This window comes from Lepisma saccharinum, chromosome 26 (genome assembly GCF_977018435.1).
Source record: "Lepisma saccharinum chromosome 26, izLepSacc3.1, whole genome shotgun sequence".
In the NCBI taxonomy this organism is placed as follows: domain Eukaryota; kingdom Metazoa; phylum Arthropoda; class Insecta; order Zygentoma; family Lepismatidae; genus Lepisma; species Lepisma saccharinum.
The window spans coordinates 9,771,589-9,796,540 of record NC_139254.1 but is presented as its reverse complement, the minus strand read 5'-3'; the positions used below and the strand labels follow the sequence as shown (position 1 = coordinate 9,796,540).

At 39.1% G+C, this 24,952-nt stretch overlaps 1 protein-coding gene across 5 annotated transcripts in view; it reads left to right on the top strand.

Moving 5' to 3' along the window:
* RhoGAP100F (Rho GTPase activating protein at 100F) overlaps positions 1–24,952 on the top strand; it is an 858,958-nt gene that overhangs the window by 801,275 nt on the left and 32,731 nt on the right. For all 5 annotated transcript variants that reach the window (XM_083112158.1, XM_083112157.1, XM_083112159.1 and 2 more), the window contains one exon: positions 19,600–19,813. In XM_083112158.1, the coding sequence (XP_082968284.1) occupies positions 19,600–19,813 (214 nt within the window). The remainder of the gene's footprint in view (positions 1–19,599; positions 19,814–24,952) is intronic.

The following is a 24,952-nucleotide window of genomic DNA, read 5'->3' as shown; positions in this document are numbered from 1 at the left end:
AGTATTCTCTTCTCCCTTCCTATCTACTTAGCCTCATCCCACTCTATGTCATGTCCTGTTTCTCTCGTGTGTTTAAATATCGCATTTCTCTCTCTCGTAAGTCGTACATCATCCCTGTGTTGTTTCAACCTGTCTTTCAGCCAAATTGGTTGGAAGTACAGTTGACAAGGGAAAGCCACCTGCTAGAATGTTCCAGAACAACTTTCTAATAGTCTGGAGGGAAGTAATGTTTGTGTATATATATATCGTCCTGTTTCTGTACCTTGTTACATTTGTACTTGGTGCAGAGTCTGAATAAGACCTTGCCAGAAGGTTGAAACGTTACGTTTAGTTTATGTTTTATAATAAAATAAATTACTGCCTTCGTCAGCATATTGAGTTTTTCATACTAATTAGTAAGTTCAAACTGGACTCACCTATTTGTTGGAAAGTGTCCATGGTATTTAAGTATTATATGCACTACCTCATTTCAGACCGTCTGTTTTCTGAGGTTAGGTTAGGTAAAGAAACGAGAAAGGCGTTCGTTCTACGAACTACCTCATTTGTCTACGTTAAATGATATTCCCCTCGCAAACATTATCATTTACCGCACCGCGCAAACCCCCCCTCTTTTGCTTAACGTCAGGCGTTCAATTGAACGCCTTTTTCGTTTCTTTACCTAACCTAATCTAACCTCAGAAAACAGACTGTCTGAAATGAGATAGTCCGTATAATACTAAAGTACCGTGTCCATTTTAGCTACAAATCTAAACTTATTCTTCACTTGTGACACTCACATGCAAAATGAATATCTTGCCCAAGTCAACCCGTGACAGCCACTGGACGAAAAACAACATTTATCCAGTGCAACAACAACTCAAAGTGGGCCTCCCCGATGGCGCAGTGGTAGCGTCGTCGCCTTGTAATCAAGGGGTCCCGGGTTCGATACCCGGTGGAGGCACATAGTGGTTCGGATCCCACTTTAGACTGTAGGTCCAGTCTCGATTAGCCTTACTGTGCATAAACTTAAAACACCTAATCAATCAATCAGTCAATTAACAACTTAAAGCGTTTGTTTTTACATTTCAATCCACGACGACGAGAATCGAGATTAGAAATGAAAATGCGTATTGGCAGTTATAAGTAAACGGATATACCACGTGATTGTACATTCTTGCGTGTAACATTTTAAATAATTTTGATCAATCAAACCAAATAATTGTTAGGGACAAGCAGTTAGTGCTATAATTTTAATTCTCCTGTGCAAAAAGCGAAGTTTGCACATTCAGCACTTGTTTAAATTACAAATTTAACGGCAGATGCTATTGTTGCGTTACAACAAGGGGCTCTCGGCCGTGGACGTAGGAATGAAGGAAGAGTGCATAGTGCTGCACGGTACAACTCAAACTTGCAAGAGAGAGAGAGAGAAATGAGCGAGTACATTATTGACCATTGCATAGCTCCAATAAATATAAGTACTAACTTTAAAAATTTACCGCCGGTATGCTTCTTGGCATCTTAATTTACTACCGGTATGCCGTACCGGCCCATACAGGTCCAATTCGATCACTGCTAAAAATTAGTTATTATTTCATAAATAACTCGACCGAAGTTAACCCATTTGCAGTTATGCAGTTTAAAAATAACTTAGTTGCAGTTCGTTGCCTTTTTAAGTTGGTCAGTTAACTAAGTCAAACGCATTTACTCGTTTTTAAAAATACGAAAGTTGCAGTTGCTCAATTTTTAGAAATAGGTCCGTTCCATTTACTCATTTTTAATAATAAATCAATTACACTTATTCCATTTAAGAAACAAGTCAGTTTCAGTTACTAATTTTTTTTAAACAATAAGACAGTTGTATTTTCTCAACTTTAAAAGTAAGTCAATTACAGTTAATCATTTTTAAAATGTTGGTTGTAGTTACTCAGTTTAATAGAAATAAAGTCAGTTACAGTTGCCAAATTTTAAATGTGTCAGTTTTTTTAAAAAAATATGTCTGTTACCATTGCTCAATTTTAAATGCAAGTCAGTTGCACTTACTCAGTTTTAAAAATAAGTAAGTTGCTCTTACTTAGATTTAAAATAAGTCATTTTTAAAAAAATAAGCTAATTGTATTTTCTCATTTTAAGAAATAAGTCAGTTGCTGCTACTGAATTTTTTAAATATAAGTCAGTGTAGTTACTCGATTTTAAAAATTATTCAGTTATAATTACTCATGTTTAACAGTAAGTCAACTGCACTTACTCATTTAAGAAAATAAGTCAGTTGAAATTTTTCAGTTCAAGGTAAGTTGTATTAAATAATTTAAAGAGTAAGCTGCAGTTACTCAGTTGAGACAATAAGACACTTATAGTTAGTCATTTTAACAATAATGAGTCAGTTGAAGCTACTCACTTTAAAAACTAAGACAATTGTAGTGTCTCAACTATAAAAATGAGTCAGTTGCAGTTACTCAATTTTATAAGTAAGTCAATTGCACTCAATTAAAAAATAAGGCAATTTCAATTACTCAATGAACTGTTCCTTGCGTGGAGTTTTGTTCTAGGTCTTGAGGCGTCTAGACACTACTTCAATCTATTTACGCTTCAACAAATAATGCAGGGAACGCCTAAATTATTTCATTGCTACTATCAATGCTACTAGCATTACTCTATATGCTCATGTAAATTCATCTCATTTTCCTTAGATGTAGCATTTGTACATATATTTCTTTACAACATAGGGTATCAAGTCATTATTTGTATTAATAAGGTTCTAAATGAAATGTTTTATGGCTTAATTGTAACCCTATTGAGATAATAAATAATAATAAGAAGAAAACTTCTGAAGTACCGTAGATAAAACTTACAAAATTTAGAACACCGGCTTTTTGTACGAAAATACAGACAGCCCAAAGATCAGCTAAGGTCTTAAAAGAAAACAACGTACGAAAATTCTTATCTTGAAGCAAGTAAAAAACTTATTATTGTTATTACTGTGGCGTTATTTCTCCTGAACTGGAAGATAATTTATTTATTTATAATATAAAAATGGATGTATGTGTGTGTGTTTGTTTGTTCCGGCATAACTCTCAAACGCCTGCAGCGATTTCAACCAAACTTGGTACACATATGACTTACAATCTAGAAAAAATACTATTGGGGTAAGACACACCTGGCAACCCTAGGGGTGGGGGTGGGAAGGGGGTGAGATGTAAAACGACTGGTATTAGTGTGGAATCCATAGTTTTCGGGTCCGCTGAGATGAATAGTGACACTCCCAATGCCGTTCAACTCCAAGTTCATTTTAAGCTATTGTTAGAATTAATTATATTCCTGTCTAATAGAAAATTAGGATAAGTAAAATTTCGGGCAATCAGCTAGTTTAAAATAAAGAAGATAATTTATACCACTTGTTTGTTTCAAACATGAATGCTACCAAGCTCTTAAAAAAGAACAATGCAAAGCGCAAGACAAATATTTCGAGTACTGTAAATACAGGAATATTTTGCTATTAATGGCTAATTCTTAAATTTGTTGTCATTTGTATCGTTCTTATATCTGCCTACTTTTCTAGCTGTGAAGAAAATGAATGAAGAAGTGCCCCAGATGAAAAGAAAGCAAGGTTCCTTTGAAATTTTTTGATGTCCTTGTAGTTATACCACCCAACTTACTTCAAGGTTATTTGGGTTGCATACCATGTAGGGTGTCTTAGTATTGTGTATGCTCTCTATCCTTTATCATCATACATTTCAACTTGCTTACTTTCTTCACTTCTGAACTTCGATTACCCTTTTCTACTCTTTTTAATCTCCCTTTCTTTTACTTTCTCCCTTGTAATAATTTCTTTTGCATGTTTGTTATTTATGCTTTTCTCCTATATTTGTCTCATACTCATTCTCTGTCTCTTGTTCTGTCATTTTTCTCTCTTATGTTTCCTTGCACATTTCTCACTTTGTGGGGCCTTTCCGATGGCGCAGTGGTAGTGTTGTCGCATTGTAATCAAGGGGTCGCGGGTTTGATACCCGGTAGAAGCACATAATGGTTAGGATCCCACTTTAAACTGTAGGTCCAGTTCCCGTAATCCTTACTGAGCATAAAGTGGATTGAAAACACCAAATCATTTAATTAATCAATTTCTCGCTTTGTACCTCTCATTTTAACTACTTCAATCTCTCTCTCTCCCTACTTCTTATTATGCCTTTCTCCATTTTCTTAAGCCGGCCCCTGTGGCGGAGTGATTAGCACATCGCGCTACGACGCCAGAGGTCCCGGGTTCGAATCCTGGCATGGGCATGGATATTTGTAAGTGTCTAGTAATTAATTTCATCATATCATCACTCATCCCCATCTTCGCAAATTAGCCAAAAGTGGCACAAAAAGCGAAGTAAAATAAAGCAAATCAAATCACAAAAAATCCATTTTCTTAAGGGGCTCCTCATTCTCTTTATCTTTCTCTTCTGATTTTAATTCATCTCTAGATATTTACCCTCTTTCTTATATTTTTTGTTCTCTCTCTCTCTCTTTCTCTTCCTATATCACTTATTCATGTCTATTTATTTATCTTGTTTCTCTCTTTTCCTCTACGTATCTTTTTCCTGCTCGTAATCTTTCTCTTCTCTGTCTCTGTATCTTTCTCCATCTCCCTGTAAAACTCATTCATCTTTACTCATTTCTATTTTTTTCTCTAAGTCTTTCCCCACTTCTTCATTATCATCTCTCTCTCTCTGTCTGTCTGTCTGTCTCTCGTCCTGCAACTCTCATTCAATATGATTTTCCTCTTATACATCCACTTATACATCACATTATGCATACCTAACCTACCCCCCCCCCCCCCGCACACACATTGAACTACCGAATACTTATTACTTATCTTTACTCCACAGTGTATATATACTAATCTGTTCAATGTATTATTTTATCATTGTATAATCTTTATATTATCTTTATTGTATTATCATGATCATTGTGTGTTCTTTATTTCTTTTTGTTTTTATTCATTTATTTGTATCTTTGACGACAAGGGTTGGTTGTAAGAACGGCCACGAGGCCGAAACACGCCTGCTTAAATAAAGACCATTCTATTCTATTCTTATTTTTTCTAGTTCTCTCTCCCTCCTCTTGCTTATTATCTGTCTCTCTGTCTGCCTGTCTGCCTGTCTCTTTGTCTGTCTGTCTCTTCCTGTAACGCTAATTCACCTTTACTTTTTCCCTTATTTCTCTTCCCCTCCACGTCTTTTCCCTCTTCTTGTTCATCATTCTCTCGGTCTATAGATCACTCTCTCTCTCACACACACACACACACACACACACACACACTCATTCTCCTCCCTCACCTGCTCAAAGCACTTGTCAGTCCGTGGTATCCGTTGACCCACCTACGAAATCTGGCTGTAGCCGGGATGTTTGATCAATAATCTGAACTGACGGGAGAGAGAGAGAGAGGGAGAGAGAGAGAAAGCAGAAATTCACTAGTGTATGGGGAAAATGGAGGAAAACGTACCCAACAAAAAAAAGCAAAACACTTCCTCCTTGGAAATTTTCACGAATCATCTACCTCTGTCATGTGGAATGATGGCGCTATTTCCTTACATCGTGTAGGCTCTGAAAATAAGAAAAGGAGGAGAAAGCTTCGTGGATTGCCAACCGATATTGCTATCAGCTCGCAGCAATATTTTTCTGTTGATAATGGCACTTAAAGGGGTTTACATTAAATGCTGCACAAGCAGTCGATATACAGAATAACCACAATTAAAGTTGCCTCACTCAGAGCCCTCTGGAGCCCGTTCAAAGAAACGGAGTGCACTGAAACTTGGTATAGCAGCTATGGGAACCATGAGGAACTAAATGCTGATGAAAAAGTAGTTCAAATTCTCACCACCAGGTTGGAATGTAGCGCTGAAGTAACAACAAGCAGTTTGAGTTTATTTCGGTGTAGCAGTGACCAATATGCGCCCCGTCAACGTAAGGCAGTTTTGATCAGTGGTCGGACAAAGCATTTCTCGAGATTTTCGATCTTCAGCGCCACATTTCGACCTGGTGGTGAAAATTTTAACTATTTTTTAACCGTCAGCATTCGCTTCCCCATTGTCTCCGCAGCCTCCACACGAAGTTTCAGCGCAATCCGTTGCTTTGAATGGGCTTCAGATAGCTCTGAGTAGAGAAACTTTAATTGTGGCCAACTGGTATGTTACAGTCCGAAATACTGTTTGTAATGTTTTCAGTCCTTCCCATAATATGAGAGAGACTGTCCTTAAAGCTCGGCAGAACCTTTGGCATGCAAATGGGCGAATGTTTTCAAATTTTCATCTCCATTCGAAAAACTTCTTGGATATTTCAAAATATGAAACATTACATCAGCTTAGAATTCCTTCTAGAGCATTGACGTGAATTTTCATGTAGTTTTCTTTCATTGTTTCATTGTTTCACAGTGAAAGAAAATTACACGAAAATTCACGTCAATGCTCTAGAAGGAATTCTAAGCTGATGTAATGTTTCATATTTTGAAATATCCAAGAAGTTTTTCGAATGGAGAGGAAAATTTGAAAAAAAAATCGCCCATTTGCATGCCAAATGTCCAGCCGAACCTTAAAGAAGCAGAATGTAAATTTTGAATAACTATATCGTTTACGAGGTTTTTATTTTATTATGTTACTGACAGTGGAGGCGATTAAGTGGGTTTGGGCCACTCTACCCCCCCGCACTATGACCTCTAAACGCTAAACATTCTCTACCAAGAGAAAGTAAACTGTCCTTGCCCTCCAGTCTTAGCACCAATCGCCGCTACTGGCTATTGAAATATTTCTTTTATGCTTATTTCGTTTTACTTCTTTCGTTCCAAAGCAGCTTCACGCTTATTCTTAAATATTTACCAATATCCTGAGTTTTGCTCTCGTATGGTTATCGTTTCAGCTTTTTATTTCAATTCGGAGCAACCCTTTACCTTTTATTTTGTTTCGGTTTCATTCTGTTAGTTAATTTTCTTTCATGTGTATTCCTTGCAAAGAAATTATTCATTCTTATTCCTGTTCTGAGTAACTTTGTCACTCTTATTTCTCTTCACTTTTATTCCTTCTAAGAAATTCTTTCGCTGTTATTCCATCTTGTGTTTGCTCTTGTTCTGAGTGGTTCTCTCGCTCTTATTATTGTGTTGAGTAATTATTTCGCTCTTATTACGGTGATGAGTAATTATTTCTCTCCTATTACTGTGCTGAGTAATTATTTTGTTCTCATTACTGTGCTGAGTAATTATTTCGCTCACATTTTATCTCCATTCCGTCGTCGTATTTGTTATAGGATAAAACAAAATCCTACATGTCTTAACTTTCTGCTGCTTCTATGCGTGTATCCTTTAGCAGAATTAAATTTCTCCCGGTGCTTGCTAGATGGCAGTAAAACGCACATGAACATAGATGCCTAATAATTGCAAGCAGAACTTCACACGAAAACGATGCAAATGTGGCGGAAAAGAGGATATAGGAAAAAAGCAAATATACACGGGAGTTTGGGCCGAAAATATCCACATTCGTGAAACTGGGCGTAATAGCAATGGGAAAGCTTGCGGTTACATGCTGTGGAATGCAGAAAATAATATGGTATTGCGTTGCTTACGTAGGGGAAGAAGGTAGGTGTAGGTATATTGTGCAATTGCACGATGACGTCCCTCCCATCCCCTCTACGGGCGAAATGGCATCTCCCAGAGTTCCGTAGTAACGTGTGGCGGCTTCTGAATGGCTACCGGCTTCCCGTGTTTCTAAATCTCATTCAGGCTTCCATTAGATTTCGTCGTCCGGGTTGCATAAGCGACAGGAGAAGGGGAAACCCGGTCAATGCTGATATCTGGTGGCCATTTGATGCAAATGAACGCGAGGGGTTGGTTGAGCAGTGTTTTAAAAAGGAAAGGACGCACAAAAGCGGGACCGTCCTCAAAGGAAAGAGTTGCTCAAAAGAGTTTTCCAATATGAAATCGCGGCAGGTGATTGGTGGAAAAGAGGCCAACGAGACTGGAAAAGAGTTTCGTATTTGGAGCTTAGAGTTCTTGGAGGAAATTTCACTACTATGACTTTCAAATTTCTTTTATATGAATTGCCGTGATTTTTGTATGTAGTATTTGTTTGCATTTTTCTCTCGTGCCAACTAATTTTCTCTTTCTGAAGTATTTTACATAGAAACTTCATAGTTCTTGCAAGAGAACAGGCAATATATTTTACTCCAGCGTATGTACACTCCCCTAACTAAGTAGCCTTCTTCATACAGCATTTTTGTCCATGGTTCAGTTCGACCGAACCGATTGTTTAAGTGGAAGTCTCTATCACATCGTGTAATTAGTCTTTGATTCTTATCACTGAAGTTTAAACTCTAGTAATTAATTTTGCAAAACATTGAAATGAGTTTCTAAGAATAACTAGAAAGATATAAAGAGATCTAGACAGAGATAATGTCCAGTTAGCATTGCTTGTTAGTAAATAATTATTATCAATAACGTTCAGAGAAATATCTAACTGATTTAATAGGTATATGTTTATAGAACTTCTCTGCATAAATTCTTTACTTTAATATTATTTCTGTTATTTATCGTCCTTTTCTAATCGTGACGATGAGTGATGATATGATGAAATTGAAAAAGGTACACCCATAAAGAAAACCAATGATCAGGCTGGTATTCGAACCCAGACCCCTGGCACCGTAACACGCTCTGCTAACCACTCCGCCACGAAGGTTGGCATGTACTCCTCGCATAAGCTACTAGTACAGCGTGTCCAGAAAGTCAAGAAATGTCAAGAAATTATGCTTGTGGTCAAGAATGATTCCTATTTTTTGCAGTATAGCCTTTAGACCGCCGAGCAGGTTCTCGAAAGTAGCCTCTCTCTGGCCGCCGCCTTTGCGCGCGATTTTTAAATTTTACACTTATTTCTGAAAAACGTTATATCTCTGAGACTATTTGAGCAATCTACTTCGGGTAACTTTTGTTTTGCAGCTAGAACATCAGGACATGCAATCGTGCAGGAATCAAAACGCCAACGTCAATAAGAGGGGTTGGGTGGGCAGCGGCCCCCAACTTTCAATGAAAAAAATCATAAAATGGGGAGTTTTTTCACATATTCAATAATGTAATACGCCCATGAACATGAAATGACTTTCATTCGGTTGAGAAGGACAATTCTTTGAAAATAAGACTAAAGTTTGCCTCCCCTTCCCAAAATAGCGGGGAAAGAGGGGTAAACTCCCCATTTTTATGATTTTTTCATTGAAAGTTTGGAGGCCGCGGCCCACCCAACCCCTCTTATTGGCTTTGGCTTCTTAATTCTGAAACGGTAGCATGCCCTGATATTCTAGCTGCAAAACAAAAGTTACCCGAAGTAGATTGGTCGAATAGTCTACGAGTTATAACATTTTTGTCAAATAAGTGTACAAATTTAAAATTCGCTCCAGCTTCCATATTAACTTTGGAGTCGGGGGGAGGGGGGTCCTTGTGGGGGGGGGGTTCTTACACATGACATTTCAAAGTTTCATCTCAACATCTGTCAGCGTTTACAACCTCACATACAAGTATGACCCATTGGCCGAGTAAAGGATAGTGAAATTACATTGTTATATGCCTGTACTGGGATTTGATAAAATTGAATAATTGGAAATCTAAAATTATATTGAGTTGTGTTTAAGATTTATTCGCTTTATTTCTTAAGAATTACATTCTTTTGTGCGTGAAGTTCTGTAAAAATATTAAATAAACAGATGTAGCCATTCCCCATCCAGAAGTCCGAAGCATAAAGTCTAAATCTGTCGTTAAAGAAAGCTTCAGTTTTCATCTTAACTGGCCTTGTGGTGGGGGTTTTTAATTGAATAAAAATATCTACTTTCTTAATTTCCAACTATACCTAAGTAGGGAGCGATTAAATGGTTAAGAAAAATGAAAAAAGATCAAGAAAAAGGAAAGGCCATGAAAAATTCAATATTTTTGATTTGCTATTTTTGGTAGACACCCTGTAGTAGATGATGGATTGATTGATTGATTTGGTGCTTTAAGGTGAGGAGATACAGTTACGCACCATGTGTGCATTTATTTCAATATCGTCGGAATGGGCAATGCTACTGAAGAAAAACACGGGGGTACAAGAGAGTATGAATTTCTCCACATGTGGCAGTCGAAGCGTTTTTCAAAGTTGACTATTAAGCTAGATATGACCTGTAAAAAATATGACGAATAAGAATTTTCGGAATCCCATGTATTCCTTATGGGGAATCAACTTCAACATCAAGTTACGGCTAATCAAATGGGAGTTTCGACTTTTCTGCTGGGCAATCACTTCTTGAAACTGCCCTCTTCCCGTTGATATCATTTTCTTTTCCGTCAGAAGTTTGATATTCCCAAGATAACAAATAAAAAAAAACTCCCATATGCCCAATGCATTTCTCCTTACCTCCTGGTAGTGTTGCCAAACCTGGTGCGTATAAAAGTGCTCAATTTCACCTTAAATGGAGTTAAAACTCACTTTCAAGGAGCTAGAGTTACGAAGTGCTTCCTAGAGTAATGTTGCTTGTCAAAGGGGTGGGGCGCTGCTATTACCGTTAACTCTAAATTGATGACAATTTATTCTTAGTTTTCACCATCTAGATCCTGCGGTCTCACCCATCTCATGGTCGTACGAAATCGAAAATGAAGGATTACCTGATAACAATATTATGCCCATTTCACGTCAACACGACGCTATATAAAAAAAAAGTAGCTGAGGATGTAAGAGGGGGTGGGATGACGCAGCCAATATAACAATATCACGTCACGTGCAAAATGAATAATCATGGCAAAAGTTGGTCTTTGTGGGCCGGAACCAGTGAGGGTATCATAGTGAAGCACGGGGCGGGCGCCCCAGATCACGGACAAACGAGAGCACGAAAGAGCCAGATCTGGCTCCAAGAGAGCTAAGTTGGCAATACTGACTCGGAGGGAAAAGCCGGGCTGAGACTTTATGCACAGGAAGGCTTATCGGAACGACCTTCAGTTCAAAGTTGGATGCCTCCACCGGGTATCGAACCCGGGACCCCTTGATTGCAAGGCGACGACGCTACCACTGCGCCATCGGCCTGTAGTAGATGAATCTTGTGTCGTTCGAGTGTGTGATTGGTGGAAGGTTCTGTCTCCCGCACTCCAGCCTCCCTCGTAAACTGAGCGACAATCAGCTATAGTTTTGTTGCGTTAGCTTTAAATACGCAGTGAGTAATTGACGAGCCTAGCCCCAACTCATAAAGCGACTGTCGTCCACAGTAAAACTGGAGCGGTGCCCTCGGGACATTTTTCAGCTGTTTTCTCTCATCCGAAGGCAACTCAACGTTTCGCCTATTATTAGTGATTAAAACTGGTCCTGTGCGCGGACGTAAAGCGAGCCAAATAAGCAGTAAACCACTTGAAACTGCCTAATTACGATTTGTGGCTGCGTCCATGATCTGTAGCCTGGTCGTCTCGTGCCGCGTTTGATATATTCTCATAAGCGCTCTCCACAATTTCTACCGCCCATGGTAAAGTGGAGGGCGGAAGACCTTTCCCCGTTGGTTGTTGATGACGAACGCTGGAAATCAGGTATAGTGGAGCCCAAGTTACGAGTTCAGTATGGGCTGTTATGGGCTTTTACTTTTGAGATCACCACCCCCAAACATGTGTGTTTCTGTCAGAAACAAAAGTCGTTAACATTCGAGGAGAAAATAATAAATATGCAAAAAGCAGAGGAAACGTAAGGTTTTGATGGTACACACCTTCTTTTACAATTCAGACCATTCAAAGAAGGCGCTTTCCTTTCTTGTGTTAACCGCGATTTGGGGAGTTAAAAATAACAGCCTTCCGCCTGTTGCCACTCGCCGCAAACACGTGTTGTGAAGAGGGAAGGGGGCGGGGAATGGCCAGGCAAAAGTTCGTGAATAGGCTTCCGTGGGGTCAAGTGTGCGCGTTTTCTCATTTTGGGTAATTCTCCGAAAACAGGCATATTGCATGCATTGGCGGATCTAGCGGGAGACCCCCCGGTTCACTTGCTCTTCCCAAAGGATGACTAAGTATTATAAAAAGTAATGATAGCATTATATTAAATAAAATGACCGGGCAATTCTTTTCCAGATAGTTAAAATAATAAATCAAGATTTGACGCAAATGCATAAATAGGGAATAGATTTATGAGATACTTAAAAGTAAATTTAAAACGAGACTTGTTGCTTGCAAGGCAATAACGTTAACCGATGGACACAAAGCGAGAGCATTTTAGATTGAATATTTCCGACGTATGTCTCTCTCTTTCTGTAATCATTGTTCACACAAATACAACAGAACTTCATCTATTTCACACCTCTACTAATAATTGAGTTTTGAATCAACTTTTATACACAACTATGTTAATTGGGACTGGACCTACGGTTTTATGTGAGATATGAACCAGTATGTGCCTCCACCGGGTATCGAACCCTTTTCCCTCGATTAAAATGCGACGACAAGGGGGGGGGAGATTTGCTTTGGTGTATGCCGGTATAATGAACACGGTTCTGTTTCAAATGAGACAGTGCACTGAAAAATGTGATGGCGCAGTGGTAACGTCGTCCCTTCGTAATCAAGGGGTGTTGGTCCCCCAAACTTAAATAAATAAATAAAACTTGCTCCTATGGGAGGGAGAAAGTAGCTTCAATTAACGATATTTTGTGATCTTATTTCCGGTCTAGGTACATGCCTTTCCAACCACGCTCTCTCCTCTTCATCTTTTCTTCATTCTCCCGTTTACCTGGAGAGGAACATTTCATGGCAAGAATAAGCAGAAAGTTGTGGGGCACAAATAAAACAAATATTCCGCTTTGTAGTCGACGAATGAATCATTTCAAACTCTCTCCAGCTTCAATGTTGAACTCATCCCGAAAAATAGATGCATAACTTAAAACTACATTCATCCTAAAAATAATCATAATAATAAATTACGGTTACTAATTATCAATAATAATAATTCATTGTTGTTATTATCTATATCGTAGCAGAATTCATCAGCATTTAGCATAATTTCACAGATTAAACAGCTTTTTCTTATCGGGAGGTTGGCAACACAGGTCAGAAGCCATCAGGCTTTCGTGCCTTTCCTCCAACGCCATGGCGAGAACCACGATTGTGTCGCTGCGTGTGAAAAACACCCTGTCGGTATCGGCGCTGTCGCGGAAAACTACCCCTGCGAAAGAACGGTGTGTGTGAAAGCGCGCTGAGCCTAACCTGTTTCTATCATGACCAATTGTACCCAGCCTAACTCCTTTACTTTTTTATAGGGGGTGTTAAGGGACTTTTGAATCACCCTATAGGTCCTTGTATGTGACTTTGTCGACATGAGATCAGTAATCACACACACACGCATATACCGTGCGTCCATTTCGATCTGCACCCGAGAGATCGGGAGAAGCGTGGCGGGCGGCGCTGACGGAGATGCCGACATTTGCAGCCTGAAATGCCCGCTTATTTTTATGAACATATGCAGACATTTATATAAATATTGCAAAGTGAGCACTAACCTGTGTTATAAGAGTATGGTTTTAATTTTAGTAGCTTAGTGACTGTATGTGCCGATGATTTTGACACGCCCACCTCTTGTGAAACACGGCGTAGAGGTTTGTTTGGAGAACGTTCTAACGCTGCACCAATATCATCGAGTTTTGCTTCGGTTAGAATCCGTCGTTTTTGCTTAGGTGTTTTAAAATTTAACGATACAGTTTCTCGTAATTTAAGGACAAGATGTCTAACCGTATCTCTGTGTGGAGTTGAAACGCATGGGAATTTCTGTACAAATTACCTACACACGTTTCGACACGAGTTTGTTTTCACGTACGTGTCATACATAAAAAATCTTTGTTCTAACGTGAATCTTGCGGCTGGCATTCCAATCGTCTCACTGACACGTCACACATACACACTACAATAACACAAACAAGTAACTGCAAGTAACCAAGAATAACATTCTTGCGCACAGTACGAAATTAACACGCTCTTGGTTTACATTGCTCGCCACTATATTTACAACTCTGTCTTCATCTATTCGCGAAGGAACAAAAAACTCGAGCTCGGATATTTCGGATTGCAAGGAAGCTCACGAAAACCATTCACTTTTATCGGTTTCGTCTGCAGTGTAATCCTGATACAGTGTTGCACATTCGAAACCTCCAAACGATTCCCATGGCCACAAAACTCTTTCAAGGATATAAACTTAAACAGGACGTTACTGGTCAAAACAATGATTAAAATGCTTTATTATCTGTGGCTCTTAACATCGTTTCTATAGCGTATTTATTTGTGTATATACTAGCAGAACTTGGATGAATTACAGAAGAACTTTTGCGTGTTATAACACAGGTTAGTGCTCGTTTTGCAATATTTATATAAATGTCTGCATATGTCTATAAAAATAAGCGGGCATTACAGGCCGCAAATGTCGGCATCTCCGTCAGCGCCGCCCGCCACGCTTCTCCCGATCTTTCGGCTGCAGATCGAAATGGACGCACGTTATTATACAGGGTGACTGGTAATTAGATGTATTCCCTGAAAGCGGTTAAAGTAGAGACAATTTGCAATACATTTGAGCATATGAGATACCCCATCCGAAAATTAGTAGTTTTCGAGATAATCGAATTTCTATTGTTTTTTTTAAAAAATGACAATTTTCCACATAAAAAGATGAATTGAGAAAAAAACTGCTCATTGTATGGAACTTATTTCAGCGTTTTCTGATAGCTAACAAATAAGTGGTTCGTTGAAAAAAAAAGTTTTTCCCAAATAACAATCACATGTAAGTAACGGGTGGGTCTAAACTTACAAGTGATGATAAAAAAATGGACTCTTAGTTTACTTGGCAACGTATTAATAACAAAAATGGTATGACACGAAGCCTACAAATTACTTAAATTACTTCTTTGTGTCATCTGCTATCCAACAAGGTACAAATGTTGCTAACATTCACATTTGTGTACAAGAAATAATACTTCATTCATCTTCATGTGAATGGAATCAATGAACAATACAATTAAAGAACATTACACGTCTTGCTCAAAGTGGGCACCTCCGTTACGAATATAGGCACGCAGGTTTTTAGGGACATTTGGTCTCTTAACTCGTGATGTGATGGTGTCCTTGATGTGTTGACCAGCTTGGCACGTGCCAGTTTCGATGACACAATGAAAGTTGCAAGCAGGAACGGTTTCTCGGAATCGACGAGAGATGGCAGCACGCTATATAAAATGAGCAAGGGAAATTATAAAAAACTTAGAGCGGAGAAGAGGGATTATATATATTATAGTATAAAAGAAGTAAATAGAATGTTGTATATAGTAAATTAAAAGAATTAAGAATATGGCCGCATATGAAACGTTTAGGAAAGTTATTAAATAAACGAAAAAATTCAGAAATCTATCTCTTTTTATTTTCCTGACGAGGAGAACATCGTCAGTGGTTTGGTTGTTTGTCCCCGGTGGCGCTCTGTCAAATTAGACGCCCCGAAGCACTTTTCGGTTGCGCTCTTTATTAGTCGCACTGGGCCATTGGCAGCGCTTGTTATTAGCGATCCTGGTTATTCCCCTTTGGTCGTCAAATAGGAGGTGGCGCTATTGTCAGTTTAGTCGACCCTACTCTTTCTACAAGTATAGCTTGTATTGTTTGACAAAGAAGCGGGGGGAAAGCGAGCACATAAATAAGATTACGCTTTAAAGAAAGATAATAAATTAAAAGAAGAAGAAGCCTTTTCGATTATCAAAGAAGAAGAAGCCTTTTGATAATAATAAAAGAAGAAGCCTTTTCCATATTAAAAGAAGAAGAAGCCGTTTCCATAATAAAAGAAGAAGAAGCTTTTTCCATATTAAAAGAAGAAGAAGTCGTTTAAAAGAAGAAGAAGCCTTTTTGATAATAAAAAAGAAGAACCCTTTTCGATTATACATACACACATATATATATATATATATATATATATATATATATATTTCTCTGTATTTTGTCAAGTTCTCAGAATATAGATCCGCATTTTACTATATCCTCTTGGCTATAAAACGCTTTCTTATTTGGAATTCTCAAAGAACCTATCCCTCTGAGATTAAGATATCTGTAGCCGTGGTAAATAACATGTAAGTACGTACCCACAAGGGGCGTAGCAAGCTGTTAAGATCCTCTCCCTGAGCTCTTTTTGCGAGTTTCATACAATGAGCAGTTTTTTCTCAATTCATCTTTTTATGTGGAAAATTGTCATTTTTTAAAAAACAATAGAAATTCGATTATCTCGAAAACTACTAATTTTCGGACGGGGTATCATACGGTCAAATTTATTGCAAATTGTCTCTACTTTAACCCCTTTCAGGGAATACATATAATTATCAGTCACCCTGTATATGTATATATGTTTTTATATATGATGTGTGTGTGTGTGTGTGTGTGTAAAAGTAGGTAGGTAGAGGGGGCCTTTCATAATATTTTGCAGGAGGGGCAAGCTTTGTAGATCCGGCACTGGTGTCGCAGCATCCCTGCTACCTTAGAGTCCTCATAACTGAAGCATCACACAAGTCGGCCAGGAGATGGTGGAGATAGTATGACCTGAATTTCTCTCTCGATTTCACGTGTGTGTGTGTGTGGGGGGGGGGTTACCCGTGGAGCACATCGAGATCTAGTTATTTGTCATTATACACTAACCTCCCTTAGTACTCCGGCAGTTTGTAGGTTGAATTGTATCTTTTGCAAATATGCTGTATAAAGACTAAGTACTAAGTGAGGTGAGTGTACACACTGTTTCGGGAATTTGTGGAGCAAGGCCGCGCATGACGGCAGAGAAGGGGAGAAAGCGAGTGAGCGGAGCAAAGCAGTGTGCGTTCACTAGTCGAGCCCTTACGAGTCACTAGTTGCGCAGAGGACTTGTTTTTGTTCGCTAGCTCCAGCGATTTCCTGGACAGAGTGTAGGTAAATTGTCTAATATGTAAGATTTCATTAGGTACTTATTTTCATGTAAATAATTATGAAATTAGTTTTATACAAGCATTTCAAGTTGCCGACAATTTTGAATTACCTTGTGCGTGTGTGTGTGTGTGCACTCTCTCACATAATACATCCTGAAAATTGTATTAATGCAGGCTAAAGAGGCTCTGGTGTCTGAACCCACAGCCAGTCAAATCCTAGTGGGGTTTAGTTCTGTGTGCTGTTAATCCCTTCCCTGTGAAATTTTCTGACAAACTGGTTTCCCGTTCTGTGTATTTTTTTCTGAGTTTGCGTAGTAATATTTTTTAAGTAGCTACTGCTTCAGCACAATTCATCCGAGTATCATGGTTCATACGTCTTTCTCTTCAGAATAGAACAGGCTTTCAAATGGTACCACTCACATCGGGGATAATTTGGGAAATTTCCCTCCGGAAAATCCCTTTTGGTAACTTTGGGGCCCTCTGGACCAGCCCTGGATATAGGTACCCGATTATAATCTACCTTGAAAAATACTATGGTCTATACGTAATGCGTCCTCCAAGTTTCATTTCAATATCTTCAATAGGTATGAGGGAAAAAAATATTTCGCAATCCTGTTTGACAATACTATTAGATACTATTATAAACTCGTAAACTCAAGAACCAAACATAAATCACCAACAGTTTAACTGACTAAACGCGGCACACAAACGAACTCGCGTTTGCACTTTGTCAGCATAACACAAAAGCAATTTACTTTCCTCTGAACTACTTCTTTTTCTTTTAATTCTTCTTCTTCTTTTCCTTCTTTTTCTTCTTCTTTTTCTTCTTCTTCTTCCTTTTCTTCTTTTTCTTCCTTTTCTTCTTCTTTTTCTTCTTCTTCTTCTTCCTTTTCTTCTCCTTCTTTTTCTTCTTCTTTGTCGTCACTGGAAATCGTGACTAATAAAAGGTCGTTGTTTCTTGAATAGCAAGACATATGTTTCACCAATAAAAAACGTATTATTCCATTCAACACAGGTTACTTCAGTCAGAGATGTTCGCGAGCGTAATATTACGCCCAACACAGAATAAGCTATAGTGACCAAGGGCGTAATATTACGCCGAACACAGGGAAGGGATTGTGTGTGTTCGCTAGTGTCCCTTCATACATTTTATTTAATCATCATCATCGTCACGATTAGTTAAAAGGGGCAGAAGAGCGACGTAAACTACATCAAATAAAAGTACTTTTAACTAATTGCTAATACACACACACATATATACAGGGTATCTATAAAAGAACTCCTGGGTTTTGAAGCTAAATATTTTATTAAAAACTGAAACTCAAGGAAAAGTAAATAGCTACATATTTTTTAAGGTAATGATATCAAGTTTTGTTTACAATTTAGTAAATTCCAATGTGTGCCCCGTTTGTAGCACGGCACACATCCAAACGATAATCATCTTCTTGCCACGTCCTGGCCAACATGTCTGGGGCGATGGTTGCCACAGAAGCGATAATTCTTTCCCTTAAATGGTTGAATTTTCTCAGCATAAACCATGTTCTTCACATGTCCCCATAGGAAAAAAGTCTAAGGGATTAAGATCCGGACTTCTTGGAGGCCATGGAATAGACCCTTTTCTTCCAATCCACACTTCCAGTTTCTTTAAACGCCTTAAACCATTGACGAATGGTCTTGTCCGAAGGCTAAACAGCACCATACTCGCGTCGAAAGTTCCGCTGTACAGTAATAACAGATCCAGTTTCTACAAGCCACTGCGCCTTCTGTTGTGGCGTCGCCCTAGCACTGAACTGCACTGACTGTGTTCGGCTCGGCTCGGCCACTTCAAGGTCAACGCTGCGCAGCGTTGCCAACCTTTGTTGGAATAAACTCCAAACGTCGTGAATAAAACTTGAAGAGCTACTGATTTCAGCGTTGCCAACCTTTGTTGGAATAATCTCCAAACGGCGTGAATAAAACTTGATGAGCTACTGATTTCAGCGTTGCCAACCTTTGTTGGAATAATCTCCAAACGGCGTAAATAAAACTTGATGAGCTACTGATTTCAGCGTTGCCAACCTTTGTTGGAATAATCTCCAAACGGCGTGAATAAAACGTGATGAGCTACTGATTTCAGCGTTGCCAACCTTTGTTGGAATAATTTCCAAACATCGTGAATAAACCTTGATGAGCTACTGATTTCAGCGTTGCCAACCTTTGTTGTAATAATCTCCAAACGGCGCGAATAAAACTTGACGAGCTACTGATTTCAAAGTAATTAACTAACCTGAGTTACCTAATACCGATTGCGCGCTTTCGTTGTTTAAAACCCCGGAGTTCTTTTATAGACACCCTGTATATACGTATATAATAGAATATGCATATACCGGTATTCTCTGGAGCAAGCGAACGAAAAGAAGTCTCTTATCAAGTAGTGACTCGAGATGGCTCGGCCAATGAACACGTGAGAGGGGGAGGGATTGCATGGAGGGGAAAATGTGGCTGCAGCCACCAGCCGTTAGCAGTAGCGCTACGCCCACTCGCTTTCTCTCTTTCTCTACCATTATGCGCTGCCTTGCTCCACAGCTTCCCGGGACAGAGTTTAGAGTGTGTGCATGCCTCCTTGCCAACGCGTGAATGAGACCTGCGTGTGTGAGTGCGTGTGTGTCCAGTGCCTTCCGCTCTGCTACGCTAGTAGATTGAGAAGTTCCTCTTTCTGTTTCATTTCAGGAGCAGCCTTATTACTCATACAGGTCCCACCTCAGCAGCACGCTGGACCGCCCCTTCTCTGCTCGGTCCCTCCGCATGGAGCCGCTCGCTGCCAGCCGCTCGTCGTCCATGAGGCGCATGCGTCATCTCCTGGAGGAGGGGCGCCACATCCCCAACCCCTCCCCCACGCGATCGGCAGATCCGAGGGTCCGCCTGCTCGACATCAATCCTGCAGGTGGGTACATGGCAACCGGACAGTGTTGCACCTAGAGGGAAATTTTAGACCAAAAATTTCCCTCTAGGGAAACAATATTTCCCTCATAAGGGAAAAATGGGTCTTCCTTATCGCATGACGTCACTGAGCACGATTGGGTCCAATCAACGATGCCACGTGGGTTTTGCCTATTCTATAACATTGGATTTTTCATTGCAAGCTTTATGGGTTATTACAGCAGTTATGAAACAAAATCATGATGTGTATCATACACGTATTCTACAAATCTCATCTTACAATGTTATTTCATAACTGCTGTCGCAATATAGTTAAGGGAACGAACGGGATAAAAATGACCTAATCCGGAAATAATTGCAACACATTTTTTTCCGCCAAATTGTGCGGAGTACTATAGTGAATATTGTATTAAAAATCCGTCATTCAAATGTTTGGGGAAAATCTGCCATCTTTGAAAATGGCGGCAAAAATTCTTAAATACTACTTAAAGCTACCCCATTGCGATGAAAAAAGCAATGCTACAGAATAGGCCAAAACCAGATGTTATCTTCGTTTGGACTCAATCGTGCTCAGTTGTCTGCTGTTGACGTCACCACTAACATGGTACATTCTCAAACACCTATTTGGCCAAAGCCCCCGACCTTCGTCTTAACGTCAGGCTAAACGCTTTCGTTGTTAGGTTAGGCTTGTTTGGTTTAGTTCTCTTAGCATAAACAATACCTTTTTGTTCAACTCCGAAAATTGCAGTGTACGTATGCTAATTAAGAGCACGAAACCAAACATGCCTAACCTAACAACGAAGGCTATCCACGATTACGTCAGAAGACCAAGGGCGGGGCTTGACCCAAAAAGGTGTTTGAGAAGTGTGCAATAAGTGAAACCCAGAAGAAATATCATATCAACTACTCATTGAAACATGAAGGTGCTTGGTTTGTTAGAATAGACCACCAGTAGTCTCATTTCTGAAGGTCAACAGCATTATTATTATTATTATTATTATTATTATTATTACTTAGGAATTCTTACTGAAACCATGAGTATTTGGGAAGCTACTTCTTTAAAGTAACCATATACGTAACTTGGCAGGGGCAAGGTGGCACTTCCCCCACCCCGCACATTTTCAAGTTACGGGAGGAAAGTAATAAGGAGGAATATTTGTGATTTCGCAAATGTCCCAATTATTTAACAAACACTTCTGGACGCTATTTTTATGAGATGGGAAATTTTTTGAGTCTGCCCCTCTCTCCCCTCTCTCTAATGAATCTCTATAATTAAGTGAAATTCGAACAAATTTTCTGACTTTGTGTACCAAAAAACAGCTGGATGAAATGAGATACTAGTTTTGATGCAAATCATGATATTACGATCCATTTGAATCTACTTGACTCACTCACTTTAAGAAATTGAGCAAATATATTTACTAAATTTTATACAAAATATATATGTTGCGAAAATGTATTTTTTAATACATTCACTGTGTAGAAAAATACTACATGAAAATATTACTTTAGAAACGTTATGTGAAATCTTGATATTTAAATGAAATTTTAAAGATATTTGGATCAAAAAATGTAAAGAGGTTTAATTCTATTCTTATAATTGTTGAAAAGCCAACCTCGGTAGCGGAGTGTTTAGCACAGCGCGCTCCGACGCCAATGGTCCCAGGTTCGAATCCCGGCCTGCGCATGAGTACGTGTTCATCAATATCATATCATTCTCATCGTCGCGATAGCCAAAAGTGTGAGAAAAGAGACGCAAAATAACAAAATTCAGAATTAATTTCCAAGGGGAAAAAATATTTTGGAAGATTTCAAAGTTTCAGAACAATTTTGCAAGATGACATGTACCTAAATGTAGCAAATTTTTGTGTTTGTATAATGGGGGAACGCATGTATTGAAACGGGGAATATTTTATATACTCTAGGGATATTATGTCCGGAACATATGGCAACACTGGTCCAGTCCACTCTCCACTTCGGGGGGGGGGGGGGAGGGAACAGGGCGGCTGTTCCATGTCCCAACTGAGGAATGATTATAAATCCAGTCTTGGAGAAAATTCCTGCATACCAGAATGCTAAATTTAAATCCAGTTCTCGTTCCATTGGTTGGGAAACTACGAGAAACAAGCTTGAGGGTAAAAAGGAGGAGGGGAGTACAAGGGAGCTCCTTTTCCTCAACAAGTGTTGTTAGCAGAATGCTTCCCAGCTCCTATAAAACAAAGGAAATAAAAAGCCTTGCACGGCCATAAATCTTTGTAGCTTTTTGGGAAATGGGAGAACAGAAGGTTCATGGCTTGAATCTGTAGTTAGTGGTTCCCTGCACAATTAATCAAGTACAAACTTACAGCACGGAGCATCATTTTTACAACCTGGCATTTAATAGAAAATAAAATGGCACTAAATGTTCATACTGTGGATAAGGATTACTGTAATTGACATAAAACAGTGAATATACAGGGTGAGTCAAAAGTCTCCATACAAATGTTGAAAACGGTGACTAATGTTTGTTTTTCCTTTTCAAGCAGGTGAACCAATGAAAAAGAGATGCCACTAACGAAGGAAGAATGAAAGCAGGCCTGGAAGACCAAAGACAGCAACGGAACCTGTCCATCTGAATTTCTTGATAAGTTTAGCCACGGTGTCATGGGTTACCTGCGTTCTGTGGGTTGCATTGAATGTACGTGCTACATGACGGCTGGTACCACTCCCAGCCAACAGAATAATGTCAGTTCATTCTTCCTTCGTTAGTGGCATCTCTTTTTATTGGTTCACCTGCCTGAAAAGGAAAAATAAACATTAGTCAGCGTTTTCACCATTTGTATGGAGACTTATGACTCACCCTGTAGACATGGGCTTCGCCAAAAAGTTTTGCAGGGGGCTAACACCAATAATAAAACTCTAATAGTAGAAATAGTAACAATAATTATTATAATATAATAAAAATAAACCATTTTCCACATCTATTATTATTATTATTATTATTATATTCTTAGGCTTTTCATCTCGATTCACCACACGAATGAATATTCAGAACAACTGTTTTTTTTTTATCTTTATACATTTTATACACTAACCTACCAAAAATCATAGTTATTCCGTTCTATTATTAATTTTACATACCCCCATTCAATTGAAATCTTTGAAGTTAAGGAGGAATTTTATAATGTTTGTATTGTTTGCAGTGGCATGGCGTGGGATTTTTAAAAAGTGTTACCGGTTATCAGTAGGACATTTAAGGAATCAGGAAAAATTTTGGCATAAGCACTGAAGTGAAATCGCAAACATTGCTTGTTGACACAATAAACATTAGCCTAATAAAGAAATACTTAATTTGATACTTACAGAAACATCGAAGTAATTATCACCGCTTGTTAATTAATTGACAATGCCCAAAAACAACAAATGGACGAAAGACACCACTCACAAAACTCGCACTGCAAAGTCCCTCTCAGCATCGGCGCTTCCCCAATAGCCAATATTTCCTTCAGAACCTTATACTGCAAGAAGTCCAGTTCTACTACTGTTGCCATCTTAGCTCTTTTGAAACCAGATTTGCCCAAATCGCGAAACTTTTCGTTTCAAATAAGTCTTCATCTGTTTCCTAACTACTCCCACTCCCATGTTTCGGTAAATTAACAGAAATCTCATTTCTGACACCACTACTATTTCGTATATTTTACGTTCCTTGCTACCTTTAAGGCTTTCGCTTTATAGGATAATCGTAATCGTGACTATGAGGATGCATGGTGAATTATTGAAATAAAATTATTATTATTTTGTGTATGTAATTATTAATTTTTATAATTATGTAAGTAAAAGAATAACAACAAACATTGAAATAACCATTTCTTGCTGAGGATTCGAACCTGCGACACCTGACACTTCAGAGCGTGATGAGATAATCGGAAAATTATGCTTGTAAATAATGGTTTCACCCCAAAACCGTGCTGCTACCTCAGAAACATTTCTTCAATCCGAAATTATCGCATTCCTGCGACAACGTATGTCAATCTCAATCGGCCCTTTCAACAATTATCACAAATTCCTGTAACCGAAATAATATTATATGTATGAAATATAGAATTTTAGGTTGACACTTTTAGAAAGACAGCGGTCCCCTTCACCATCCCCATCCCTCTCCTCTCCTTCTCGCCCATGATGTCGAAAAAGGACAAGAAGACTTTCGTAATCGCTGATATTTACGTAGTGTAAATACAAAATATCACTTGGTAGTTTGCTTTTCCCAAGTGTGAGTGGACACCTTCACAGTAAGATAGACCCGATTAGGAAGGAGACTTAGCTCTTTTCTGTCAATTGAATATGGCAACACTGATCCGTATCCGGTAAGGATCACCGGCAACTGTGGCGGCTAAACAGGCATGGCAATAATCCGCCTCCTCCTACCGCCATAACAGTCTTTGCCGCAACGCGAAGTCTTCCTTGCGTGGGCTCAGGGCCCTTTCCTCATGTTGCCTCAGGAGGGTACCGGAACAGTCCTCCTCTTCGCTTTTGCCGGTGTCAGAACAAATGTCAGTCTGCAATATTTACTTTACGACAATATTACCCGTCGTCGCCTTGTAGTCAAGGGGACCCGGGTTCGATACCCGGTGGAGGCACATGGCACAGTGGTTCGGATCCCACTTTAAACCGTAGGTCCAGTCCCGATTAGCCTTACTGTGCATAAAGTGGACTTAAAACACCAACTCAAACCAAAACCAAACGACAATATTACCAGTTTATGTATGTAAATTTTTTAAGGCAGGTTCTTCAATTCTTTATATTTTGTTGTTACCTGTGGTAACAGCGGTTACATGCACGCCACGCCTCTGATTGTTTGACGGCTCAAATAAAACTCTAATTGTTGGAATTTTTGAGAACTGTGGAACCATTTATTATTTCGATTAAGTGGTAGAATGTGAAAAACATGATCTGGTTCCTGTTAGTGTTGCCCACGAGACGAAACAGGCCAAAGTCTGCTGTGAAATGCTGTCTCGTCTCGAAAATATTCGCTTGTCTCGGGACACATGATCAATCTCGTCTCGTCTCGAATTTTTAAAAGCCTGTCCCGTCTCGTCCCGTCGGCAACATTAAGCCCCGCGACAGGTTAAGTTTGCAGCAGGTTTTATGTATTAATACACCGAAA